The sequence below is a fragment of the Pecten maximus genome, chromosome 6 (assembly GCF_902652985.1).
Source record: "Pecten maximus chromosome 6, xPecMax1.1, whole genome shotgun sequence".
NCBI lineage: Eukaryota > Metazoa > Mollusca > Bivalvia > Pectinida > Pectinidae > Pecten > Pecten maximus.
In genome coordinates this window covers 22,091,135-22,116,186 of record NC_047020.1, presented here as the reverse complement: position 1 = coordinate 22,116,186, position 25,052 = coordinate 22,091,135, and the positions used below count along the sequence as shown (strand labels likewise).

At 37.6% G+C, this 25,052-nt stretch overlaps 1 protein-coding gene across 2 annotated transcripts in view; it reads left to right on the top strand.

The window, feature by feature from the left end:
- Positions 1-1,185: 1,185 nt before the first annotated feature.
- Positions 1,186-25,052, top strand: part of LOC117329246 (hornerin-like) — a 158,017-nt gene continuing 134,150 nt past the window's right edge. For both annotated transcript variants that reach the window (XM_033887092.1, XM_033887091.1), the window contains exon 1: positions 1,186-3,770. In XM_033887092.1, the coding sequence (XP_033742983.1) occupies positions 1,201-3,770 (2,570 nt within the window). In that variant the 5' untranslated portion in view covers positions 1,186-1,200. The remainder of the gene's footprint in view (positions 3,771-25,052) is intronic.

Sequence of the window (25,052 nt, the reverse complement as noted above, 5' to 3'; positions counted from 1 at the left end):
TCCTATATGAATTGAACACTTCATAAGAGGCTTTTGTAAGTTAAGTTCTCTGAAAACGATCCAAAATTTAATATACTTAGGCAGTTGAGCTGAGTTCTGTCCAAAGAACAATTCTTTAAAGGTTTTGTTTAATGATACACCTTAACTATGGTCCTACCAGTAGAGTTTTTGTTTTGTTTTGGTCATGGCATTGGTGGTTTAAACCTCTCTTTATATTGTGTCCACATTGTAAAGAGCTTAATTATGAGATAGGCGGACTGAGTCATTCATAATATATTGTGTATTCAAATTAATTTTTTACATGGACATACTATGTGTGTATAGAGGTGCACTATGAAAAAATGATCTCCTACACACATGTGTTTGGTATAGGTATTTTATTATCAACACAACCTTTGGAGATCCGCACTGATTTATGTGTGTAAAGAAAAATGACTTGCCTACATTTGGATTTAAATGTGAATTTTAAAACATTACCTTTAGTTGTGAGGGATATTCATTTTTCTGGATGTTACTATAAATAGACTTGGCTTTGACAGAATTCCATGTTTTAATGTGTGGAAAGGTCTTGGATATGGGGCGAGTTATACCCAGTTTACAAAATAAGTGTGATCTTGTTGTGCAGTACAATATTACACTCTGTTGTGATTGGCCGAACAAATACTGTTGTTTAAAAGTGGTAATCTAGAAATGTAATAGGTAATAGAAAGTTTAATTTATGACAAACTGTTGGTTATTTGGGAGGATTTAGCTATTTATTACTGGAAATTAAAGTCTGAACGGGAGTAAATTAATCTTTAGAATTTGGTTACACAAAAAAGTGGAATACTTCTGTAATCAATTGGGAGATGATACGATAGACCCAAGGGACTGGATGTCAACAATGCTTGCTTGTTGACGAACAATGCCAGTCGTTTTATGAAAGAATCATTCACCATTTTGTCGGTGTAAATGATGGCATTCAGGTTCACAAGCATATAATTTGAAGAGGATATTATAGGTTGGAGCTGACACAACAAAATCTACCAGGATTTATAATCAGAGTTCTATATCATATGGTTTAGCTGTCTTCCAGACAACTTGTGGACATTCAACATTCAGGAGTACATCATAAAGCTGAAGAAGTCATATTGGGAGATTTGAAATAATGTCTGGAAGTTTATCTGAAAAGTTTGTGGTATTGTTTAGTGTCTGACCAGAATGACTTGTAATAGGTCAAGACCTGGGTCACCATGGAGTCTATTGACTCCAGACACTCCTAGGACTGGCACAGGGGGACGGGATTCTCCGTGGGGTAGGGTCTCTACTCCCACTCCCAGGGGACCAATAAGAAGCACTAGTATTGATGCACCACCTCAAGATTCATTATCCACTCGTTGGGCAAGTTCAAGGTCACTCAGTGACAGTGGTCAAGGACTTCCAAGGTCAGGAAGGTCATCTCCATGGCGAGATTCAGAATTTTCTCAGATAGGGAAGTCGGGAAGCCCTGTAAGGAGTCCAGAAGGGACTGGGACTTTACTAGAAAGCAAGTCATTGAGAAGCAGTCGTGAGTCGGTGACTGATAGCAAAAGTTTAAGGGGCAGTCGGGAGTCTTTATTTAGGCCTCAAACCTCCACCCCTAGAAGTGAATTTATGATCACCCACAGGGGCCGATCCCCATTTAGGGGACAAGGGAGTGGAGCAGCCTCACCCTGGAAAGCCCATGATCGTAGTATGCCCAGACCGGGGACTGTCAGCAGCCAAAGAAGTCGGTTTGAGGGTCCAGTGAAAGGACAGGTAAATTCAGATGGGTCAAATGTGGATGTGAATAATGTTCACAGTGAGAAAGATACTGTGTCAAAGGCAGGACAAGACACAGAGTCCAAAGGACAGGGAGTTGATTCTCAGTCGAAAGAACAAGAAGTAGTCAAAAGAAGCTGGCCAGATACTTCTACCAGGGGGCAGGCTACTGTTGCTCCCTGGCGTGCTCATTTGATTCTTGTCAGTCAGAGAGGTCAAGGACGACCATCATCTTGGAGAGGCCAGTCACCATCTCGCCAAACAGATCCGAAAGGTCAAGATCATGTTCCTGTCATTTTGGAGAAGTCGAATAGTCAAGGTCCTAGTCGGTCATCATCTCCATGGAGAGGCCATTCTGGAAATATGACACAAACTGAGCAGAAAGTACAGGGTAGACCATCTTCCCCGTCGAGGGGTAGTAGTGACCCTACTTCACATACTGGCCAGTCAGATCAGAAAGGTGTTGTTAGGCCTTCCTCACTCTTACTAGACCTTTCTTCTCTAGGAAGCCGTCCGTCTTCACCAGTGAGGGGTCATTCACCTTCAAGCTCAATTCCAGAAGGTCATACATCGTCACCATGGAGGGGTCAGTCTCCTTCACGGGGTAGTGTTAACATTGAACCCAGAAAAGGTCATAGTAGGTCTTCATCACCAATGAGAGGTCACTCGCCTTCTGGCTTAACTCAAGAAGGTCACAAAGGTCACGAGGTCAATCATAGTCGTCCATCATCCCCTTGGAGAGGTCAGTCTCCGTCAGGAACTATGTTCCAACTGGAGATACAGAGGAAGAAGTCTGCATCTCCGTTCAGGACTCATGAAAATGGACCTGTAAAGGCAGATCCTCAAATATTAGGTCATGAGTTCAAAGGTCAAAAAAGATCGGGATCGCCTGGTGTATCAAAGATGCAAGATACTGGAAACAAAAGAAGAATAGCAATGTCTTATAGACAAAGAACTGGACATGAATCTCCCAGTAATGCTGTTTCTCCTGCAGAAACTACAGAAAGAGGTCAAGAGAATTCATCACAAAATGTTTCAGAGTCACCTTTCAGGAGTCGCGGGCCACTGCAAAGTAGTTTTGATATGCCAGGTCAAAAAAGATTGGCATCGCCACAACGAAGCCAGGATCATCCCATTCCTCCAAAAACACGCTCAGATTCACACCATAGCAGTCACAATTTACAAAGTTCTGAGACTGATAGTCGTCTGGATACCTACAGATCTGAAATGGATGTGGACATTGCTGGAACAAGGATTGGAGAGAAGAGCTCTACTTTGGATGTAGAAACTCCTAGCTCTGTATCAGGTGAACATGTCTCAAGATCTAGAATTCCACAATCTGCAAGTAGTTATGGTCAAAATATCCCTACCACTGGACAGGATGTGAACACTCGCTATAGTCCAAGATCTAGGAATGGGCAAGAAAGTCCAATATCTGTTATCGCTAGTAGTAACCATGTTTCTAGAACTGGACAGGAAGTTAGTGGTCGATATACGCCTAGATCCAGAAGTGGTCAAAATAGTCCGAGATCTGTTATTGTTAGTGGTAAGGATGTTCCGAGGAAGGGGCAGGAGGAAAGTGGTCAATATACCCCTAGATCCAGAAGTGTTCAAAATAGTCCGAGATCTGTTATTGTTAGTGGTAAGGATGTCGGGAGGGAACTGACTGAACAAGGTCAATATGTCCCAAGATCCAGAAGTGGTCAAAATAGTCCAAGATCTCAAATTCCTAGGTCTATGTCAGCTCGATCAGATTCTGTTGACCACAATAAAACAGAACAAGCGACATCACCAGGCGTGAAAATACCGTCCAAAGATGGGACAGAGTCTTCCAATGAATCAACTAAAATGGATAATGACTCTGTTGTACAAGAACCTGTCATAATGGGGAGGGAGACTACGAGGTCAACACATCCGTCAGGGCTGGCCCGCCAACTGTCTTCGGGGAGTAGGAGTCGATCTAGCTGGTCAGGGATCCCACAGTTTGCTTGGTAAGTTTGGTGTGAGATATGAAGAGCTATGCATGGTTTAGACCTTGTATAAAATCATGCATGGCTGTAATGTGAAACACTTTGAACGTTCTTGAAAAGGCGGACAAAGGGAAGAACTCCTGTGTTGTAACTAGTCATTTAGTACATCTAGATTTGTTCATATTTTTTTTTTATTGATTGCTCAATAAGAAGGTGATGTTTCAAGTTCAAAACTTTTAAAATAATTTGAAAAGTTTGGCAGTGAAAAGAATATAAACTCTGGTTGAGGATTATTGAGATATTGACTTAATAATTCAGGTAGATAAACAGAAAGGGCAGGATTGAGAGGCGATTATCAGCTGGATTATAGTATTATTCTTAGTATAGGATTTCTGTTCATACATACAAGTCACCAGTGTGCGGAGGTTTCGACAGATTATTGAATCATGGACCAATTTTTATCTCAGGCTTTATTTGTGTAAATAAATCACTCCGACTCGAGAAAATTCCAGTGGAAGTTTGAGATTTAGAAAAGTGGGCCATTTAATGAATAATTCCTGGGTTTTTACCAGACTTTACCTGTCACTGCTGACATTTCCTTCTCTCTAAGAAACCTGTAACTTGGTGGCTCTCGGCCATCAACAGAAGTATGTTCTTCCTGAATGTTCACGTTGCCTGGTAACACCTGTATATTTTGAATTTGTGTAAGAATATTTTGATTTGGAGCTTTTTGACTTTGTGATATATTTGCTAGAATCAAACGGAAAATGTTGTGCTTATGTTGTGAATTTTTTCCTATCATAAACGATCACAATGTACAGAAAATATGCATGAATGACCTGATATTTGTGGTGATGGTGGTAGTTTTTGGGCGTAACTAATATATATATAATACATTCACCTCATTGACAAGGACAAGACAATATCTATGGAATGAAGATCAACTCACCTGGATGTAATAGTAGAATGGGCAGGTGATTCCGTGGTAATTGATTACAGGTAGGCTCTAATATACAGCTGACCAGACACCAAATCAAAAAGTCTGTACACAAGATGTTGGACAGATAAGGATAATGACCATCATTTGATCGGCCAGACATGTAAATGAAGCCCTTTATAATGATAAAAAACCTCATCCTTTGTAACTATTTAGCGGACAAGGTTAACATACACATAAGGGCTTGTAACCTTGACAGAGCGATGACCCTTAATTACAGCTAATCACCACACTTAGGTATGAACGGGCCCTATTTTGCACCTGCCTGCTTCTTTTGACATAGCAGATTCTTATCTAGATCTTGTTGGTAACTGATGAAAGAGAAAAAAAAAAAAATGAAAAATGGAAACAGTATTGGAACAATGGTTGAAAACTGTCAGCTTAACAAGTCGGTACAGAAAGAAAGTTTTCAAAATATTTGATCTACAATGAACATCATTGTGTTTTTCCTTTAATGTGAATATTTACTATTATTACATCATTATTATATCACAAAGAAGTCAGGAAGGTATATTGTTCCTTTCTGTTGTACGTTTTTACATGTTTACGCATGTTCATCCTTTGTCAGTTCTCTAGCTACGTACTTCCTTTTTTAGCCTCAAGACTAATTGTTGCTGTGAGTATACGTGGTACACTGTGGGTATACTTGGTACACTGTGGGTACACTGTGGGTATACTTGGTACACTGTGGGTATACTTGGTACACTGTGGGTATACTTGGTACGCTGTGGGTATACTTGGTACACTGGGTATACTTGGTACACTGTGGGTATACTTGGTACATTGTGGGTATACTTGGTACACTGGGTATACTTGGTACATTGTGGGTATACTTGGTACACTGGGTATACTTGGTACACTGTGGGTATACTTGGTACACTGTGGGTATACTTGGTACACTGTGGGTATACTTGTACACTGTGGGTATACTTGGTACACTGTGGGTATACTTGGTACATTGTGGGTATACTTGGTACACTGTGGGTATACTTGGTACACTGTGGGTATACTTGGTACACTTGGGTATACTTGGTACACTGTGGGTATACTTGGTACACTGTGGGTATACTTGGTACACTGTGGGTATACTTGGTACACTGTGGGTATACTTGGTACACTGTGGGTATACTTGGTACACTGTGGGTATACTTGGTACACTGTGGGTATACTTGGTACACTGTGGGTATACTTGGTACACTGTGGGTATACTTGGTACACTGTGGGTATACTTGGTACACTGTGGGTATACTTGGTACACTGTGGGTATACGTGGTACACTGTGGGTATACTTGGTACACTGTGGGTATACTTGGTACACTGTGGGTATACTTGGTACACTGTGGGTATACTTGGTACACTGTGGGTATACTTGGTACACTGTGGGTATACTTGGTACACTGTGGGTATACTTGGTACACTGTGGGTATACTTGGTACACTGTGGGTATACTTGGTACACTGTGGGTATACTTGGTACACTGTGGGTATACTTGGTACACTGTGGGTATACTTGGTACACTGTGGGTATACTTGGTACACTGTGGGTATACTTGGTACACTGTGGGTATACTTGGTACACTGTGGGTATACTTGGTACACTGTGGGTATACTTGGTACACTGTGGGTATACTTGGTACACTGTGGGTATACTTGGTACACTGTGGGTATACTTGGTACACTTGGTACACTGTGGGTATACTTGGTACACTGTGGGTATACTTGGTACACTGTGGGTATACTTGGTACACTGTGGGTATACTTGGTACACTGTGGGTATACTTGGTACACTGTGGGTATACTTGGTACACTGTGGGTATACTTGGTACACTGTGGGTATACTTGGTACACTGTGGGTATACTTGGTACACTGTGGGTATACTTGGTACACTGTGGGTATACTTGGTACACTGTGGGTATACTTGGTACACTGTGGGTATACTTGGTACACTGTGGGTATACTTGGTACACTGTGGGTATACTTGGTACACTGTGGGTATACTTGGTACACTGTGGGTATACTTGGTACACTGTGGGTATACTTGGTACACTGTGGGTATACTTGGTACACTGTGGGTATACTTGGTACACTGTGGGTATACTTGGTACACTGTGGGTATACTTGGTACACTGTGGGTATACTTGGTACACTGTGGGTATACTTGGTACACTGTGGGTATACTTGGTACACTGTGGGTATACTTGGTACACTGTGGGTATACTTGGTACACTGTGGGTATACTTGGTACACTGTGGGTATACTTGGTACACTGTGGGTATACTTGGTACACTGTGGGTATACTTGGTACACTGTGGGTATACTTGGTACACTGTGGGTATACTTGGTACACTGTGGGTATACTTGGTACACTGTGGGTATACTTGGTACACTGTGGGTATACTTGGTACACTGTGGGTATACTTGGTACACTGTGGGTATACTTGGTACACTGTGGGTATACTTGGTACACTGTGGGTATACTTGGTACACTGTGGGTATACTTGGTACACTGTGGGTATACTTGGTACACTGTGGGTATACTTGGTACACTGTGGGTATACTTGGTACACTGTGGGTATACTTGGTACACTGTGGGTATACTTGGTACACTGTGGGTATACTTGGTACACTGTGGGTATACTTGGTACACTGTGGGTATACGTGGTACACTGTGGGTATACTTGGTACACTGTGGGTATACTTGGTACACTGTGGGTATACTTGGTACACTGTGGGTATACTTGGTACACTGTGGGTATACTTGGTACACTGTGGGTATACTTGGTACACTGTGGGTATACTTGGTACACTGTGGGTATACTTGGTACACTGTGGGTATACTTGGTACACTGTGGGTATACTTGGTACACTGTGGGTATACTTGGTACACTGTGGGTATAATTGGTACACTGTGGGTATACGTGGTACACTGTGGGTATACTTGGTACACTGTGGGTATAATTGGTACACTGTGGGTATACTTGGTACACTGTGGGTATACTTGGTACACTGTGGGTATACTTGGTACACTGTGGGTATACTTGGTACACTGTGGGTATACTTGGTACACTGTGGGTATACTTGGTACACTGTGGGTATAATTGGTACACTGTGGGTATAATTGGTACACTGTGGGTATACTTGGTACACTGCGGGTATACTTGGTACACTTGGCATGCATTGGGATTTGAATCATTTCTGATACCTTTTAATATTTCGTAATATGTTATAATAAGTTGACAATACTTAAGATATTTGAGTCCAGGAAAATGAAAGTTTTTGTTAAAGTCTGACTATAGCTGTTATGTAATCACAGGGTGTGAAATCCATGCCATCAATAACAGTAATTTGTTGCTTCCTCACACCAATCAAACATGAAAAGCACGACCATGCATTGGTCTGCTTTTATGTCCCGGAAAGTGTATTCTGGGGAGAAGTTTAGGCTTTGATGGTGGCCAGCAGGCAATCCTACAGGTATAGTGTTACAGGGCCACCACTCGGAAATCAATTCTGTGAGGTAATAGTTTCTGATTTTGTCACTTTATGTGGCTTCTTTGTTTTGTTTTTTGTTTTTTTTTGGGGGGGGGGGGGGGGGACACTGGAAAAATATGTTGGGTGTTGTCAATTAAATCCACAGTTCTAACTATAAATATTGTTAGATGGTTGTGATTTGTGAAATAAAAATGTTTTAATGATAAATTGCAATTAGGCTGTCTTGATTGAGGCAAACATCACACTGATACAGTCTTTTCATGCCCCATGAAGTGGTGGGGGTATAGTGTTACCCATGTCCCGGGGGTGGGGTGGTGGTGGTGGTGGGGGGGGGGGGGGGGGGGGGGGGGGGGGCGCCTTGTGTCGTGTCCCATCCCATTCCTCCTGATGCAATGTAACAAGCTAATCTCTGAGGAACTGCTGGCGCAATCCTCACCAAACTGTGTTTCGGGGTGTCAAGTGGCAACAAGGGCATTTTTTAGTTTCAAAAATGTGTTATTTTACCAACAGATTTAATTCATTGAGCTTAGATTTTAAGGAAAGTGTATAGTTCTACAAGTACAAAAAACGTCAGAATTCTGGATTGACTTTTGTTGACATTTTGCTCGAGTGGATTTGGAATGTGCTATTTCAGTCTGAGTTAGAACATCAGAAATCTACCATAAACTTCGACTCAAAGTCGTGTTTAAAGGAATGTACACATCCTCTGTCAGCTTTTATGTTAATAAATATGATTTTAAGTTATATTTATAACTCCTAATTAAGTACCTGTTGAATGTTAATTAATATTATTTCTTCCTTTAAATTAACATTAATTATATAATTGCTCTGATTAATTTGGATTATATATTTTGATAAGCAGGAAGTTTTTGACAGGAGCTTTTGGCATTTGGAATTCAAATTTAATGAAAAACATAATTAAGATATCAGGTGACTATGTTATAGATGATTGATTATTTTTTCATCGTAAAGTGCTTACCTGTAATCTCTGTGTCGAGAATTACGACTTTGACGTCATCATAAATCATTGTACATGATTTTCCCGTCAAATATTGTCATTTATGGAAAACATAAAAACGTGATGTCAAAATGTATTGCTTATGTAAAGAATTGGTGTCAATCTTTTTGAAAACATTAAAAAGGGTCTGTCAAGGATAATAGAAAAAAATTTCATCAGCAAAGCATTTTGTGTCAGAATATATAAGAAAACTACTTGTTCTGGTATCGTTGAACTGTTTAGAATTTTACATACAAATGCATCTGAATAATGGGTATGTATTTGACACTGAGAAGTTGTTTTTAAAAGATAATACAAGTATATCTATCAATCGGCTACACGGTTCATCAACAATACTTTCGAAAAAGCTGTACATGCATGTAATTTTGTCTAATCTTTCCTTTAGTTCAAGCTCCGTGTTTCTGTTGAAACTAATATCATAATTATGGTAATTTTTCCCAAATTCAATTGTTGTTTACACATTTTTTCTGAGATTCAAAATCGTCTGTGTCAGGGATACACAACCAACCGACCTATACTTTATTTATTGTGTTTGGTTTCCATCAGAAGTGCTGATCTGGATAAAGTTTTAATGAAATAGCCTATTTCATTGCAGTACTTATTATCAAAAATAAACTTCTCTTGTCAATATGAATTGACCAATTTAACAGTGCCGATCTATATATCGTTCTGTAAAGTGACCAATTTAACAGTGCCGATCTATATATACTTCTGTAAAGTGACCAATTTGACAGTGCCGATCTATATACAGTTCTGTAAAGTGACCAATTTAACAGTGCCGATCTATATATACTTCTGTAAAGTGACCAATTTAACAGTGCCGATCTATATACAGTTCTGTAAAGTGACCAATTTAACAGTGCCGATCTATATAAAGTTCTGTAAAGTGACCAATTTAACAGTGCCAATCTATATATAGAATTTTGAATAAGAGTTGATTTCCTTGTAGATATGATGTAATTTTATGAAATCTTTATGCGTAAATGTCATAATAAATTTGACTAATTGTAATATATATATGATATAAAGCTCGGAAGTTTTACGAGAGAATTGGGGTAAGGAATCCTCTATATAATTTACTGTCACTTGTCAGTGTTATTGTTTTCCTTGTACATTGACATACTTATAGTCCATAACTACTTTATACGTTTGGTAACCTTTCTTATTCATAAAGAATATCTTAAAATAGTTTTACTGAGTCAATTTGAATTCTAATGAAGTCCCAGTGTTTATATGGCATTTTACACAATATGAAATACAACAAGTATAAATCTGTGATGAAGAAATGTTTTCCTTTGAATTTATGCTCGGTTAATGTAAGGAGACGGTCTCTATATGGGTAGAGTGTTAACTTTACTTATTTAGTCCTACTGACTTGGCTGGGGAGAGTTGGACTATAGTAGCCATGAGTCCTGGGTTCAATCCATAGTGGATACACTGACATAATGATGTACTCAGTTACAAACACATGAAGTAATATTACTTTAAATTGATATCAATCTTCTTTATCAAAGTATTTATCTTACAACAATAAATCACAATGTCTATATCAACTTGTATTAATCATTGTTGTTGGCTCAAATGGCAATGTATGAGCTGTCTTACTTTGGGAGGAAAGTGGAGTATCCAGGGAAAACCCACATTATTTGGCAGGTGACCCCATACCTTTTCACGCCCGATCAGGGAAATGGAGCATCCACCGCCTATAGCTAGGTGAAAGGCAAGTGTGTTACCACTGTACGTGCAACTCGACTGTCCTAAAAAATCTTCATTTTCCTGCTACATCATGACCAAATTGTAGAGTTCAATGATGATGAGCTCTGATTAAAATCTTACATGAACAATTTCACCAGAATAGGTACAGTATTCATAAAGGAAATAAACCGTGTGTGAACAGCCAACTCATTACAATAGGTAATCACGTGAAGGGATTTCTGTAACTACTTAATGCTCTGATCAATACCACCGATATTATTTGATGTTACAGCATTTATAGGAAAGAATAAAGGGCTATTATTTGAGAAAATCGTCCTACTATTGTTCATATGTTCATGAATAAAAAATCAATTCGGACCTTATTGTTGCAAGTTATCGCTAAACCATTTCCATGATTCCTGTTATGGTGACCGTTGGTCTGAGTCCCTTAATCATATTAAATCGTCAGTCAATACATCATTGATTAGAACCAGTTTAGGGATACAGAACCTTCAGCACATGTGATAGTGTTCCAGGGTACATGTTAGTTTATTTGAAACAGACCATAGAATATTGATCTGGCTTTAATAGGATATAGACTATAAGTCTTTCTCAGGTGATAGTAATGCTGGATATATAGGAAGTGTAGACTTTTACCTGGCAATCCAAGTTTGTTTTTGAGCTCACCCTTCTGTGATGTCATCGACAACACTATCATTGCCAGGCATGCTCAGTGACTACCTTTACCTGGATGCATAACAGTGTTGTCAGTGTACTAACGAGTCTATGTTACCTGTGTCATACCTGGTCATTTAAACAGGTGAGAAATGATAAACTGTTCTACAAATTCTACCCTCACTTCTGATATGACAGCTGCAAAACAGCGGTTCTTCTAACTGTATCTACAGTTGATTTGAATATTGAAAATCTGTTCATAGGTTTCCTGAACAGGTTTATACCTATGTACCGGCTTTGTGTACATAGCTTACCATGTGATTCTGTGTACCGTGACTGATATACATACTGTGTACTTTCACATTCGGGAAAGAAGACTTTTATTTACGTACCACCTGAATTTAAACTATATACAGGTAAGAATAATATGTTTTATATGTGTAGATAGAACTGAACACACATGATTTTATTGTCTATACTGGTCGACACAGGTAAAAGGACATTTTTAATTGGTACTAGCTAGCCTTTAATATATTATGTCATATATGGTGTTATGTCTCTCTGTGTCAGATGTCCCCCCCCCCCCCCCCCCCTCCCCTTCTCTATACCAGTAACTTATAAGATATGACAGAGGTATTTTCACTGCTGTTTATTCACAAATGTTACCTATTCCCTCACCCGTCTGCAGCTGTGATACATATTCTGGTGTTTTGAGCCTGTCATCAAATTCAGTTAGGAATCATCTGGAACTGACAGGGTATACTGTTCCATATGGGAAAACTGCATTGTTTCCAAATACAAGATTTCCCAGTCTGGAAGGGGTGTGGCCCAGATCCTGTAGTCCTGAGAGAACTTGGGATCTGTACATATGCATGTTGCTATAATGTTATATTGCAGTGAAGCCGTTTACATATGATAATAACATAGACAGGTATAGTGCGTTTCCATAGTGATGTACTCAGCTTTCAGGTGAGGCCTTTAATAGTGTCAGGGAAAAATACCTAGGCTAATTAATTGTTTAAGATAAATATACAAAAATCTATATGTATACTTTGTACTTTTGCGATTTCAAACATGTTTTGTGAAAATTGATGTGCTGATTAATTAACCTAATTATGTAATCTGTCACTTTGTAAATCAACAACTCTAATGATGTACTCAATTGTAAGATATTGAGAGATAGAATATAAATACAAATCATGTAGCATTTATATTCCCGGATATGTTCTTGTATGGGTGGGTTTAGTCGATCCATCTGTTGCACTTACTCCCTTGATCCACATAGAATTTAACGGCAGCAGATCCATCTATTGAACTTCCTCCAGACGAAATTGTTGTTAGCTTACATCTGTGTCCCCCCTCTTCCAAGTAGGTTTTAGAAAATGGTGATAAAGTATTACACAAATACATATTCCAGATAATTGTTCTGATTCCATCAACAGCTTTTTAAAGTCATCCAAACACTCTAGCTATATACATAAACGTACTGGTTTTTGTTATATTTTGACATTATCATTTTAGTAAAGCTGATTGGACATTGATTATATATAATTATAGTCTTACAAATGTTTGTAATTTCCAGTGATAGGTCAAAATCATATTTTTATATAAATGTGATTCATAATGATTTGTTAAGTCTTTTCACCGCACATGTACTTAAAAGTATATTTTCTGGGGTTGCATGGGTGAACTGGTAATGTAATAGAAACGAAATACATGTAGTGTCAGTTTTTAGTATCCTCAATAAATCTAAAGCATTGAAGACTGTGTTCTGGGGTTTAAGATCATTCCTCTTGAACAAGAAATAATGAAATACTCCGTTACATATTGTTGATTATAAAAGAAAGTTGAGGGAGCAGTTTGGTTGTAGCAGCTTTATATGATGGAGTTGTGGTATGTTGGGAGGCAGATGTTGTAGTCTTTAAGTCTAACGTGTATCACAGTACCTTGTCACATGTGGCCATCGTTTTCATTGTGATGAATTCATTGATTTTGTTTCCACAACTATTTCTGAAAAACTGTCATCAAGGGAGATAATCAGGACGTTTATTGAATCCTTAGAAATAGTGTGAGTTGTCTTTCCCTTTGTCATTACTATACAAATGTAGGACAAATGTTGATGAAATAAACATTTATGTTCATCTTTCTTAGAAGTCATATAATATCCAAACCATTGGCTGTAAAAAATCTCCAGGATTTGGACTTTATGCCATTTTACTTCATGGAAATTTTAATTTTGAAGTGTTTTATTGAACATTAATTTGATCCAATTCAAGCTGTGATTTAATATTTGTGCATGAAGCTGTATAATAATGAAAACATGATTTTTTCTTAGTCTCTGGTTTGTAACCCGAACCCAATAAATCAACCCCTTCTTGTGTTTTCATCTCCTAGAACGTTTGACTACCAATTGATATTCTAGCTGAACCTTTCAGAAGATATTGCATACCAGGCAGGTAGGCTGATAAATACTCCATCAATATCTGATAATGGTCACTCACTGTTTCACGGCAGCTGACCACTGTCCACTATTAGGAGTCGACCCATTTCAGGAATTTATACATCCGATTAAGCTACTGGCTTAGGACTTATTGATAAATTGGCTGATATTTCTAGGAAGAACAATATGTTGTAGCATTAATACAAGAGATGATATTACCCTTGTGGTTCACACAACATGCTGTGTATCAAATTAATGATCAATTAAACATATATCAAATACTGGGGGTGGCTAATGTGAACCTTGTATCAATCTCGGACAAATTGAAAACCTACTCGCAGTGCTAACACAATAAACTATTGTGTATCTATATAATCGTGAATGTCGCATGGCTAAATATTTCAATTAAATATTATGATGTATTAGTGGTACATGAGAAAAGTTCTATAGCAGACATATTGATATTGCCATGAATGCATGATCGCTTGTATGGCTGTTCATTTCAGGAAGCAATTAAAGCCAAACAATTAGTACATATGGGGGTATATTTTATACAGGTATATTCTGGTAGTGTCGACTCAACCTTTGTTGTTACCGTATGTCAACAACAGAATCAAGTACACATTGTTTTGCTATAAATAGTAACAAGACTTTTATCAGATACGGTGATTGATAATGGAGATACACACCTACTTGGTTCAGCGTATCGAGCATTTATTGTCGGCTAGATCTGTCAAAAATTTCTCACAATGTAGTCAAACCATGTGATATACCGCCTCAATTGACTAGCAAACTTTTTCGATTATACAGGAGTGATGTATTAAAGATTGATTTAGTTCCAGAACTCCATCGAAGAACAAAGATAAGATTAAGGTGGTCAGGTCGAACAGTGGTTACATTTTGCCATTTACATATGTTGGCTGAGGTTCGATTTTCCTTAGTATGTAGAAAGTAATCACCTGCCCGACCACATGGGTTTTCTTTTAGTACTCAGATTTCTTGTCATGAGTAAGACTCCCTGGCGCACTTCCATACTGGCCAACAATCATAATTATAAGTTGATGTAACTTATTTTGCTTGATCATTTAGTCTCTGCAGTTTAGGGTCCAAATCAGGGGTCCCCCTTTCTAAATAGAAGCAAAACTGGCCCCCACCCTCCCTTTCTTAATAGATGCCAGAACTGGCCCCATCCCCTCCCTTTCTTAATAAAGGCCATACTGTCCCCATCTCCTCCCTCTCTAAATAAAGGGCCAAAACTGGCCCCATCTCCTCCCTCTAAATAAAGGGCCAAAACTGGCCCCATCTCCTCCCTCTCTAAATAGAGGTCAAAACTGGCCCCCACCCCTCCCTTTCTAAATAGAGGCCAAAACTGGCCCCATCCCCTCCCTTTCTTAATAAAGGGCCAAACTGTCCCCATCTCCTCCCTCTCTAAATAGAGGTCAAAACTGGCCCCATCCCCTCCCTCTCTAAATAGAGGCCAAAATCTGGCCCCCATCCCCTCCCTCTCTAAATAAAGGGCCAAAACTGGCCCCATCTCCCTCCCTTTCTAAATAGAGGCCAAAACTGGCCCCATCCCTCCCTCTCTAAATAGAGGCCAAAACTGGCCCCATACCCTCCCTCTCTAAATAAAGGGCCAAAACTGGTCCCATCTCCTCCCTCTCTAAATAGAGGTGACAAGTGTGTAAAGCTCTATACGTTTCTGAGGATGGATATATTTTTCCTGAAGCACAGACGGTTTTGAAATGGCCAATATAAATTATATATAAATTAATTGTTTTTGCTTTCACTGTTAACAACACTGCCATTTCATTTTATTTAATGAGTTTTAGGCTTTGAGTTCTGCTGTTATTCTGTTTGTTTGAAAATTACAGACATATTTTTTCTCTAATTGTCTCTAGTAAAAAAAAAAAATTTCTGGGAGTTGCCTTATGAACATCTGTTTAAATAAATGACATTATATTGGCATATTGAATGTATCAGTGCAGGTGTTCAGCCAAACGTACGTCAGACACATGCCAAAAAATCAATTCAGAAATCTGAACCATTTAAATACTTTAATAGATTTACCTCACTTTTTATTTTCTGTAGATGGAAAAAAACATTTTACAAAGTTCATTTAACATATGATATATCACTTTTTTCCCAGTCTGACAAAAAGCCGACATATTAAATGTATGTATTTAGAAATGTTTTCTTGATATCAATATTTCATATGAGAAATTGTATTCACATGGCCTAGATGACAAGTATGTGTTGTGGACCCACCCACTATATACATGATTTGGAGATCGGATTCAGATTTGATGGCTTAAATGATCCATTACTAGAAAGTTGATGGACAGCTATGGACGCCTTCATAAAGTACATATATATATATATACATATATACCTTTGTTAGTCAGAAAGCTTCTCTGTTGGTATAATCAGGTGACATTGGAATTCAGGTAGCAACCGTTCAGGCTCCAAAATGTCCCGACATAGAGATGGGTCATGAATTGTCTTTAAAAAAAAAGAAAATATTTGACAATTTCATGTAAAATAATATTTGCTTTTACAGATTCCTAGTTTAATAGAGGGCTGCAATAGCTCAGGCGGTTAGAGCGCCGGACACATTACCTGCAGAGAAAACCTGAGGTGTGTGGTTCGACGTGCTCCCAACCCATGCTGGTCTGTGTTTCTCCAGACTGAGAAACAGGCCAGCCTCTGCTGTCATAATTATGTCCTTAGGCAAGTTACTTTACCCTAATTGCTTTGGATGGTATGCAATATGGGCCTTGTTCATTGAGGTAGTCACCAGCTACTACAAGGAGACTCTGCCTCAAAATGACCCTTGCTGTTCATGGGGTGATAAACCCAGCAAACAAACTAACAAACATTAAATACATGTTTGATAAATATTTAAATGATTAAATCACAACATACAGGTCATAAAAGATAGAGATAAGATATATCAATAAATTAAATTGATATGTCATCTTTTTATCTAAAATCAAGACTATCAAATTCATAATTTCCTATTTTTATACAAAGTTGATAAAATATAATTGATTTTTCAGATGATTTTGATTTTCTTCTTTTTTCTTGGCCCTTATAAACATTATATCTATGGCAGGTCTTGTCGTGGAATGTTAATATTGCTTGAAGGTTAGTGAGCTAGACACTCTAATTTGCCGCTTCATTTCAAATAACTGTAAGTTTATTGTAGGTTATTTAAATTTGATACCAACCTTTATAGAAATTTCGATGACATTTGCATTTTTATCATCACTGTTGACATGAATTGACCTAGAGCTGGGAGATATCACATTCCGGTATTGAGGGAAATTTGCCAAATTCAGTTCCTTTTCACCCCTATATGATTAAAATGAACTTGACTTCATTATTGGTGGAACAGTTTAATTGATATACAGAGAGTGTACAGGTTTCAGCAAACCAAAATGTCAACGTTCGAAGGGTGTCTTAACCTTTGGTGGTATCTGTTCAAGTGTAGATTTATCATCTCATTGAAGAGTTTGAATGGCCACACGACCCTCTGTTCAAGTAGTCCATCAGGGTATGTTGATCTGTTAGAAAATGTCCTCTGCAGATATTTACAAGTCAATTATATGGACAACATTTTTCTTGACCTTTGACAAAATAATTAATATGTACTTAATCTCAGCATTGGTTGACATACACTTGTGAGATAGGATTTCCTGTCATTTTATTTTACAAAAGCAGAGGAAACAGTGAAATACTGTAACCATGGTAATGGAAATCTATAGAATAATAAGATATTTAAATAATCATACTTTGGTCATATTCAACTCCATTACTGCAGAGCACAAAGTTTTGTTTGCCTGCATTTCAGATCATTGTTGACAGATTCCGTGTGCTGGCTTTTGAGTTTAGAACACTTGTTACTATATTATATATATTAATGAAACAATGTATCATTATTTAGGAAGAACAAAGACCAAGAAAAGACCAAACTTCTAGAAGTGTCTGCGTCATTCATTTAGGTCTAATGGTGTTTGCCTGGTAAAACTTTAGGGAGGAGATGACCATAGGCATGTGTTAATTTTAGAAATGTTTGCCTGAAGTAGTGTTTGACATCAGCAGGAAATACCTGTCCTCCTGGAATTGATCAGGAATTTACAGGTGTAACTTACACTCTGTTAATTAATTAGCTATTAGAATGAAACTCTGATGTTTTGAAACCTGTTATCAGGTGAGGAGACAGGATGGCGCAGGTACGTCTTTGGAAGTCTGTCGAAAAGATCAGGGGTTAGATAGTAGAGTGTTTATAAATAGTTTTATTAGGACATAACAAAGTGGAATTAATGAGGAAATAATTGTTTTTTCATTTCTTTCTTGTTTGCTGTCAAACTATTTTAGTTATCCAGTGTGAATATTTTATATTCAAATCAGGTTTCTCAATTATGTGGATTCATTTTAAGATTTTGTTTAATTTTTTGTTGTACTATCTGAATTAAAGACTTATTATTTGGTGAAAGTAAAATGGAAGCTATTACAATAACCATAGCACTGAGAGGTCTCCTTGCCTGATGTAATTATTAAATCAAATTTTCCATCTGAAATATATAGCTGTCACGCTGACAGGGTTCTATGATTTCTGATCATGATACCACTGTCTCATCAAAGCCCGACGTTATAAACTTAGGAGGCAAAGTTGGACGGAGTTTGATAGCGCTTGGTGATCGGTCAGAGTTGTAATTTGTCATCAATAAATGTCAGTCTCTCCTAAGTGAGCATTATACCTCTCACCTGTAATTAATGTTTCATCAGCCATACAGGTAACACCAGGCGACAATCTATACTCGGATACACAAGCTCTTGATCTATAACTCATTGGTCGATGGTTTTTGATGTCTGCGGTTTTATAAATGTTGACCATGCATTTCTGTTGAATGACAATAATTTTAATTGATATGGGATGGAAAGAAAGCATTTATTTGTGTCTATTAAAAGCAGGTACAACAGGAAAATGCACCAATGACATTTATCACCATCAATAGATCTTGCATGAACAGGAAACATTTCCTCAAACATTTGATCCAGCGACGCTGTAAATGAAAACGCCCTTTTCAGGATCGATGTAAAAAGATGGAAAGAATGCTTTTGTTGAAGAGACCAGACATATTTGATAGCATGCAGACATATTTTTATCAGGTTAAATTGATTTATTTATACTGAAATTGAAATAATTTATTTATAACATTCAACATATATATACATAATCAAAGCAGTTCTTTCTTGAGAAATGGTAGTTTTCAACATTTTGATTTTGCTTTTAAATTGATCTTAATTCTTACTGTACAATTGACAGATTTTGTAAGTTATAGTCTTATTTCTAGGTGAGCTTAAAAAGATGAATAAAACCAAACGAAAAGTTACCTGATATGTTCATGATTGTCTTTGATAAATTTTGTACGAAACAATAATGTTGATCAGGACTGATTTCGTTGATGAAGGAAAATATTTTGGATCCTTCAGAACTTTTCCTGACCCTTTCAGCAGAAAAAGTAGGGCTCCAAGTGACATGTAATATTCTGCTTTTCGAGTCTTGATTGATTCATGGAGCCTAATACCCATCTTTGTGTTTTAAGTACATGTAACTGTCAGTCAAGCCAAGGTGACCTTGACTGTGATGGACCTGACCTAGAGATTGAGTGGTCAGAATATTTCCTACTAAGTCTAATGTCCCAGCTGTGTATATGGGTAGGGTTTGGAGCTCAGGACAGAGTTGGTTACAAATAGACAGAATCCAACCACACTAAATATAGAGTAGACCGTCCACATCATATTAGATAACATACAAGGTAATTGGACTCTTCATCGTCAGAGGTACAATACAAGGTAATAGGACTGTTCATCGTCAGAGGTACAATACAGGGTAATGGGACTGTTCATCGTCAGAGGTACAATACAGGGTAATGGGACTGTTCATCGTCAGAGGTACAATAAAGGGTAATGGGACTGTTCATCGTCAGAGGTACAATACAGGGTAATGGGGCTCTTCATCGTCGGAGGTACAATACAGGGTAATGGGACTGTTCATCGTCAGAGGTACAATACAGGGTAATGGGACTCTTCATCGTCAGAGGTACAATACATGGTAATGGGACTGTTCATCGTCGGAGGTACAATACAGGGTAATGGGACTGTTCATCGTCAGAGGTACAATACAGGGTAATGGGACTGTTCATCATCAGAGGTACAATACATGGTAATGGGACTGTTCATCGTCAGAGGTACAATACAGGGTAATGGGACTGTTCATCGTCAGAGGTACAATACAGGGTAATGGGACTGTTCATCGTCAGAGGTACAATAAAGGGTAATGGGACTGTTCATGGTCAGAGGTACAATACAGGGTAATGGGACTGTTCATCGTCAGAGGTACAATACATGGTAATGGGACTGTTCATCGTCGGAGGTACAATACAGGGTAATGGGACTGTTCATCGTCAGAGGTACAATACAGGGTAATGGGACTATTCATCGTCAGAGGTACAATACATGGTAATGGGACTGTTCATCGTCAGAGGTACAATACAGGGTAATGGGACTGTTCATCGTCAGAGGTACAATACAGGGTAATGGGACTGTTCATCGTCAGAGGTACAATAAAGGGTAATGGGACTGTTCATGGTCAGAGGTACAATACAGGGTAATGGGACTGTTCATCGTCAGAGGTACAATACAGGGTAATGGGACTGTTCATTGTCAGAGGTACAGTACAGGTTAATGGGACTCTTCATCGTCAGAGGTACAATAAAGGGTAATGGGACTCATCATCGTCAGAGGTACAATACAGGGTAATGGGACTGTTCATCGTCAGAGGTACAATACAGGGTAATGGGACTGTTCATCGTCAGAGGTACAATAAAGGGTAATGGGACTCTTCATTGTCAGAGGTACAATACAGGGTAATGGGACTCTTCATTGTCAGAGGTACTATAAAGGGTAATGGGACTGTTCATCATCAGAGGTACAATACAGGGTAATGGGACTCTTCATTGTCAGAGGTACAATAAAGGGTAATGGGACTCTTCATCGTCAGAGGTACAATACAGGGTAATGGGACTCTTCATCGTCACAGGTACAATACAGGGTAATGGGACTCTTCATCATCAAAGGTACAATACAGGGTAATGGGACTGTTCATTGTCAGAGGTACAGTACAGGTTAATGGGACTCTTCATCGTCAGAGGTACAATAAAGGGTAATTATAGGACTCTTCATCATCAGAGGTACAGTACAGGGTAATGGGACTCTTCATCGTCAGAGGTACAATACAGGGTAATGGGACTCTTCATCGTCAGAGGTACAATACAGGGTAATGGGACTCTTCATCGTCGGAGGTACAATACAGGGTAATGGGACTCTTCATCGTCAGAGGTACAATACAGGGTAATGGGAGTCTTATTCTTTAAGCTTCCAGGTTATATGTTGTCATTAGGTTTAAATCTCTAAGAAGCTTTGTGTATTGTCTTCTGACCTGATCAGTTTACACTAGCATGAGTTACATAACCATCCATTCTTCTGTTTAATATGCTTAAACCCTGCACCAGATTCAATCTTGATTTATTCCGGTGGGTACTCTGATTTATGACAACACCCTTACATACGTGAAGGTAACATTTATTTTCTCAAATTTCTTCCAAAGAAATAAGATGTCATCAGAGAAAGAACCGCTTCAGATAGTTTTTATTGGTATCCACAACGTGCTGTCTTTGTATGGGATATCTTATTAAGGAAATTGGATTATTTAACTTGTTTCAATTTACAAAATGTGTCAAGGCTGTATATTTTGGAAAGGTGAGATTTTTGGAAAACCTGGATTAGTTGTGGAAATCTAAACATGTGAAAGGTTGTATTTTGTAAGATTCTAAATGTAAACCATGCCTATCAAAATTCAAACAGAAGATATCCTTGCAATAAGTTACAGTTTAGTGGCAAAGTAGTCACTGAGGTCATTTTTTCCTTTTAAAATCAAAAGGACCATTATTTTATGGAAGCATATTCTATATGACCTACCCAACTTTAATCGTACCTCTCCAGAATGGCACAATGGGATTTTCCTTTCTTTTTTTAGGATCAGTCCATTATGGATTTAAAGGAATGTTGTTGATATAATGTGAGGCAAAGATATCCGAATAGAACAAAGTGTGGCAGTCATTTATATATTTTAGCTGTCGAGGGATCTAAATGTTATAGATAGGGCCCTGTAAAAGCACATTACTGGTTTAAGCTCCCCAAAACCTCTCAACAAAAGCTAGGCTTTTAGATGTTGTATGTTGCTGATATATTCTAAAGGGTCAGAAAATCCCCATGTTTTGTGTAAAAGTCCTCACTAGGCACAATCTTGTCGAAACCTTTTGAGAAATCCTGTGTAAAAATGTAATTTCTTATCAAATTTTGTTAATGCTGACACTAATTTATGTACAGATTCATTTTCTAAATTCCAGTTTAGATCATAAATTGTAAATTAAAATGCCTGACCCTATTTTAATTGTATTCATTACTTATCAGTGAAAAAAAAGTCACTGATCATAAGTAAAACTTGAGGTTTTATCAGAAGTAGTGAACATTGAGGAAAGTTCATACATAATTCAGGTAGAACATGGCCAAGCTAAATTAGTTTCTTATCTGTCCTTGCTTACGGATATTTGTTGTGAGATTTTTATTTGGACTGTTGATCACTCGGATACTGGAGGTGTTTACGGTATATTCCTGATTCACAGTGTGTTCTTGTTATAAAATGGCTGACCGTTGGTAGGTATTTCCTGGTGAGGAACTTGACCAGGGTATGTCAATATTTCCTACTGTTTAACCCCAGCTTGTCAAGTACAAAGTTTTCAGGACAGAATTGATGGAAAATGAGGAATTCAAACATGGTAGAATGAGGTAAGGCTCAAAATTTGAATTTTGAGAAAATATTAAATTTATTCCATCACAATTTCCTCTTTGACCGTAATGCCTTAAATACTGTAGTTCATTATCTGTCCATTAGTATGCTAATTTTGTTGTGAAAGGATGGTGTATGATAAAAAGGGAGACAATTTATTGGGCTATGATACAAGGGAGGTAATACAAGGCTTTGATACAAGGGAGGTAATTTACAAAGCTTTGATACAAGGGAGGTAATTTACAAAGCTTTGATACAAGGGAGGAAATTTATAAGGCTATGTTACAAGGGAGATAATTTACAAAGCTTTGATACAAGGGAGGTAATTTACAAAGCTTTGATACAAGGGAGGTAATTTACAAGGCTATGATACAAGGGAGGTAATTTACAAAGCTTTGATACAAGGGAGGTAATTTATTGGGCTATGATACAAGGGAGGTAATACAAGGCTTTGATACAAGGGAGGTAATTTATAAGGCTATGTTACAAGGGAGGTAATTTATAAGGCTATAATACAAGTGAGGTAATTTATAAGGCTATGTTACAAGGGAGGTAATTTATTAGGCTATGATACAAGGGAGGTAATTTACAAAGCTTTGATACAAGGGAGGTAATTTATTAGGCTATGATACAAGGGAGGTAATTTATAAGGCTATAATACAAGGGGGGTAATTTATAAGGCTATGATACAAGGGAGATAATTTATAAGGCTTTGATACAAGGGGGGTAATTTATTAGGCTAAAGTACAACAAGGGAGATAATTTGATTGGCTACAATAAAACAAGGTAGTTTATTCATAAGGCTATGGTATAACAAGGGAGATACTTATTAGGCTGTAATAGAACAAGGGAGATAATTTATAAGGCTCTGGTACAACATGGGTGTAACTTTCTAGGCTATGATATACAACAAGGGAGGTAATTTATTAGGATGAAGCAAGTCAAAGGGAATAAGTTAATTTGAAATGATTAAACAGGGGGATTAAATTAATTTTGGAATGGAGGACTGCAATGAGACTAATTAGAGACTATTTTTGGACTGTAGCCATTCATTAGTAACTATTACTAGACATACCACTGATCTAAAGGAATTACTTTCCTTACTAGGTAGTGGACAGTGGTCATTTAAGGTCACTTGATTTTGGGCAATAGCCACTTGGATTATGGTAATGTGTTGGAGGGTCTGATTTAGCAATATTAGGCTTTACAGTTTTGATGATTTTATCCTGACACTTAAAGGCCTCCTGCAGTGTTATGCTACTGGTTACATGAATTAGAAAGGTTAATTAAATACTTGTTAATGTAACTGCATTGATTTATCATCTTTGAACCATTTAAACTTTTGATACACATTACTATTGAACATAGATTAGCTATAATTAGCTATTTGTATCTATATCATGCATATTTCGAAGTACCCATGTCTGGTCATATCGATACTTGCCAAATTCATGATTGAGGATCAAGGAAGTATTATGAAATAAAATTTTTTGTTTATGAAGATACCAATTGTGTATATCAAATACACATTCCATTATACATAGTACTAGAATATTTAATCTATCATTTCTTCTGAAATGTATTACTTTCATAATGAGCTGCAGTTTAATATGCAAATTCCAATTTTGTGCTGATTCAGACTAGAACTGTATAAAACATAGTCCCCATTCTTATAGTGCTTTATATTCTACTGAAAACATACACAGTTTTATTCTGTAGGAAATATATGTAGCACTTTGGCACAGGCAGTGTGAAAGACATTGTTAAAAAGCTTGTTGATTCCTGAAAATTAAAAGGGCGTTTTCCAGTACAACAGATGGATTTTATAAGGATTATACAACTTCCATTTAAATATATGTCAATATTTAGTTTTCATGATCCTGGCTTAATATAAATCATTTCAAAATGTATGACGATAGTTTTTTGGATCAATATGTACAAGAAGAATTGCTGACCTCTATATCTGTTTAGTACTTAGGTAAATATAGCCATAGAAAGACATAGATATTATTATTATTTAACTGTTGAAATAATTTGAAAAGAATTTGAAGGGGATTTTTTTCCAAAATAGAGAT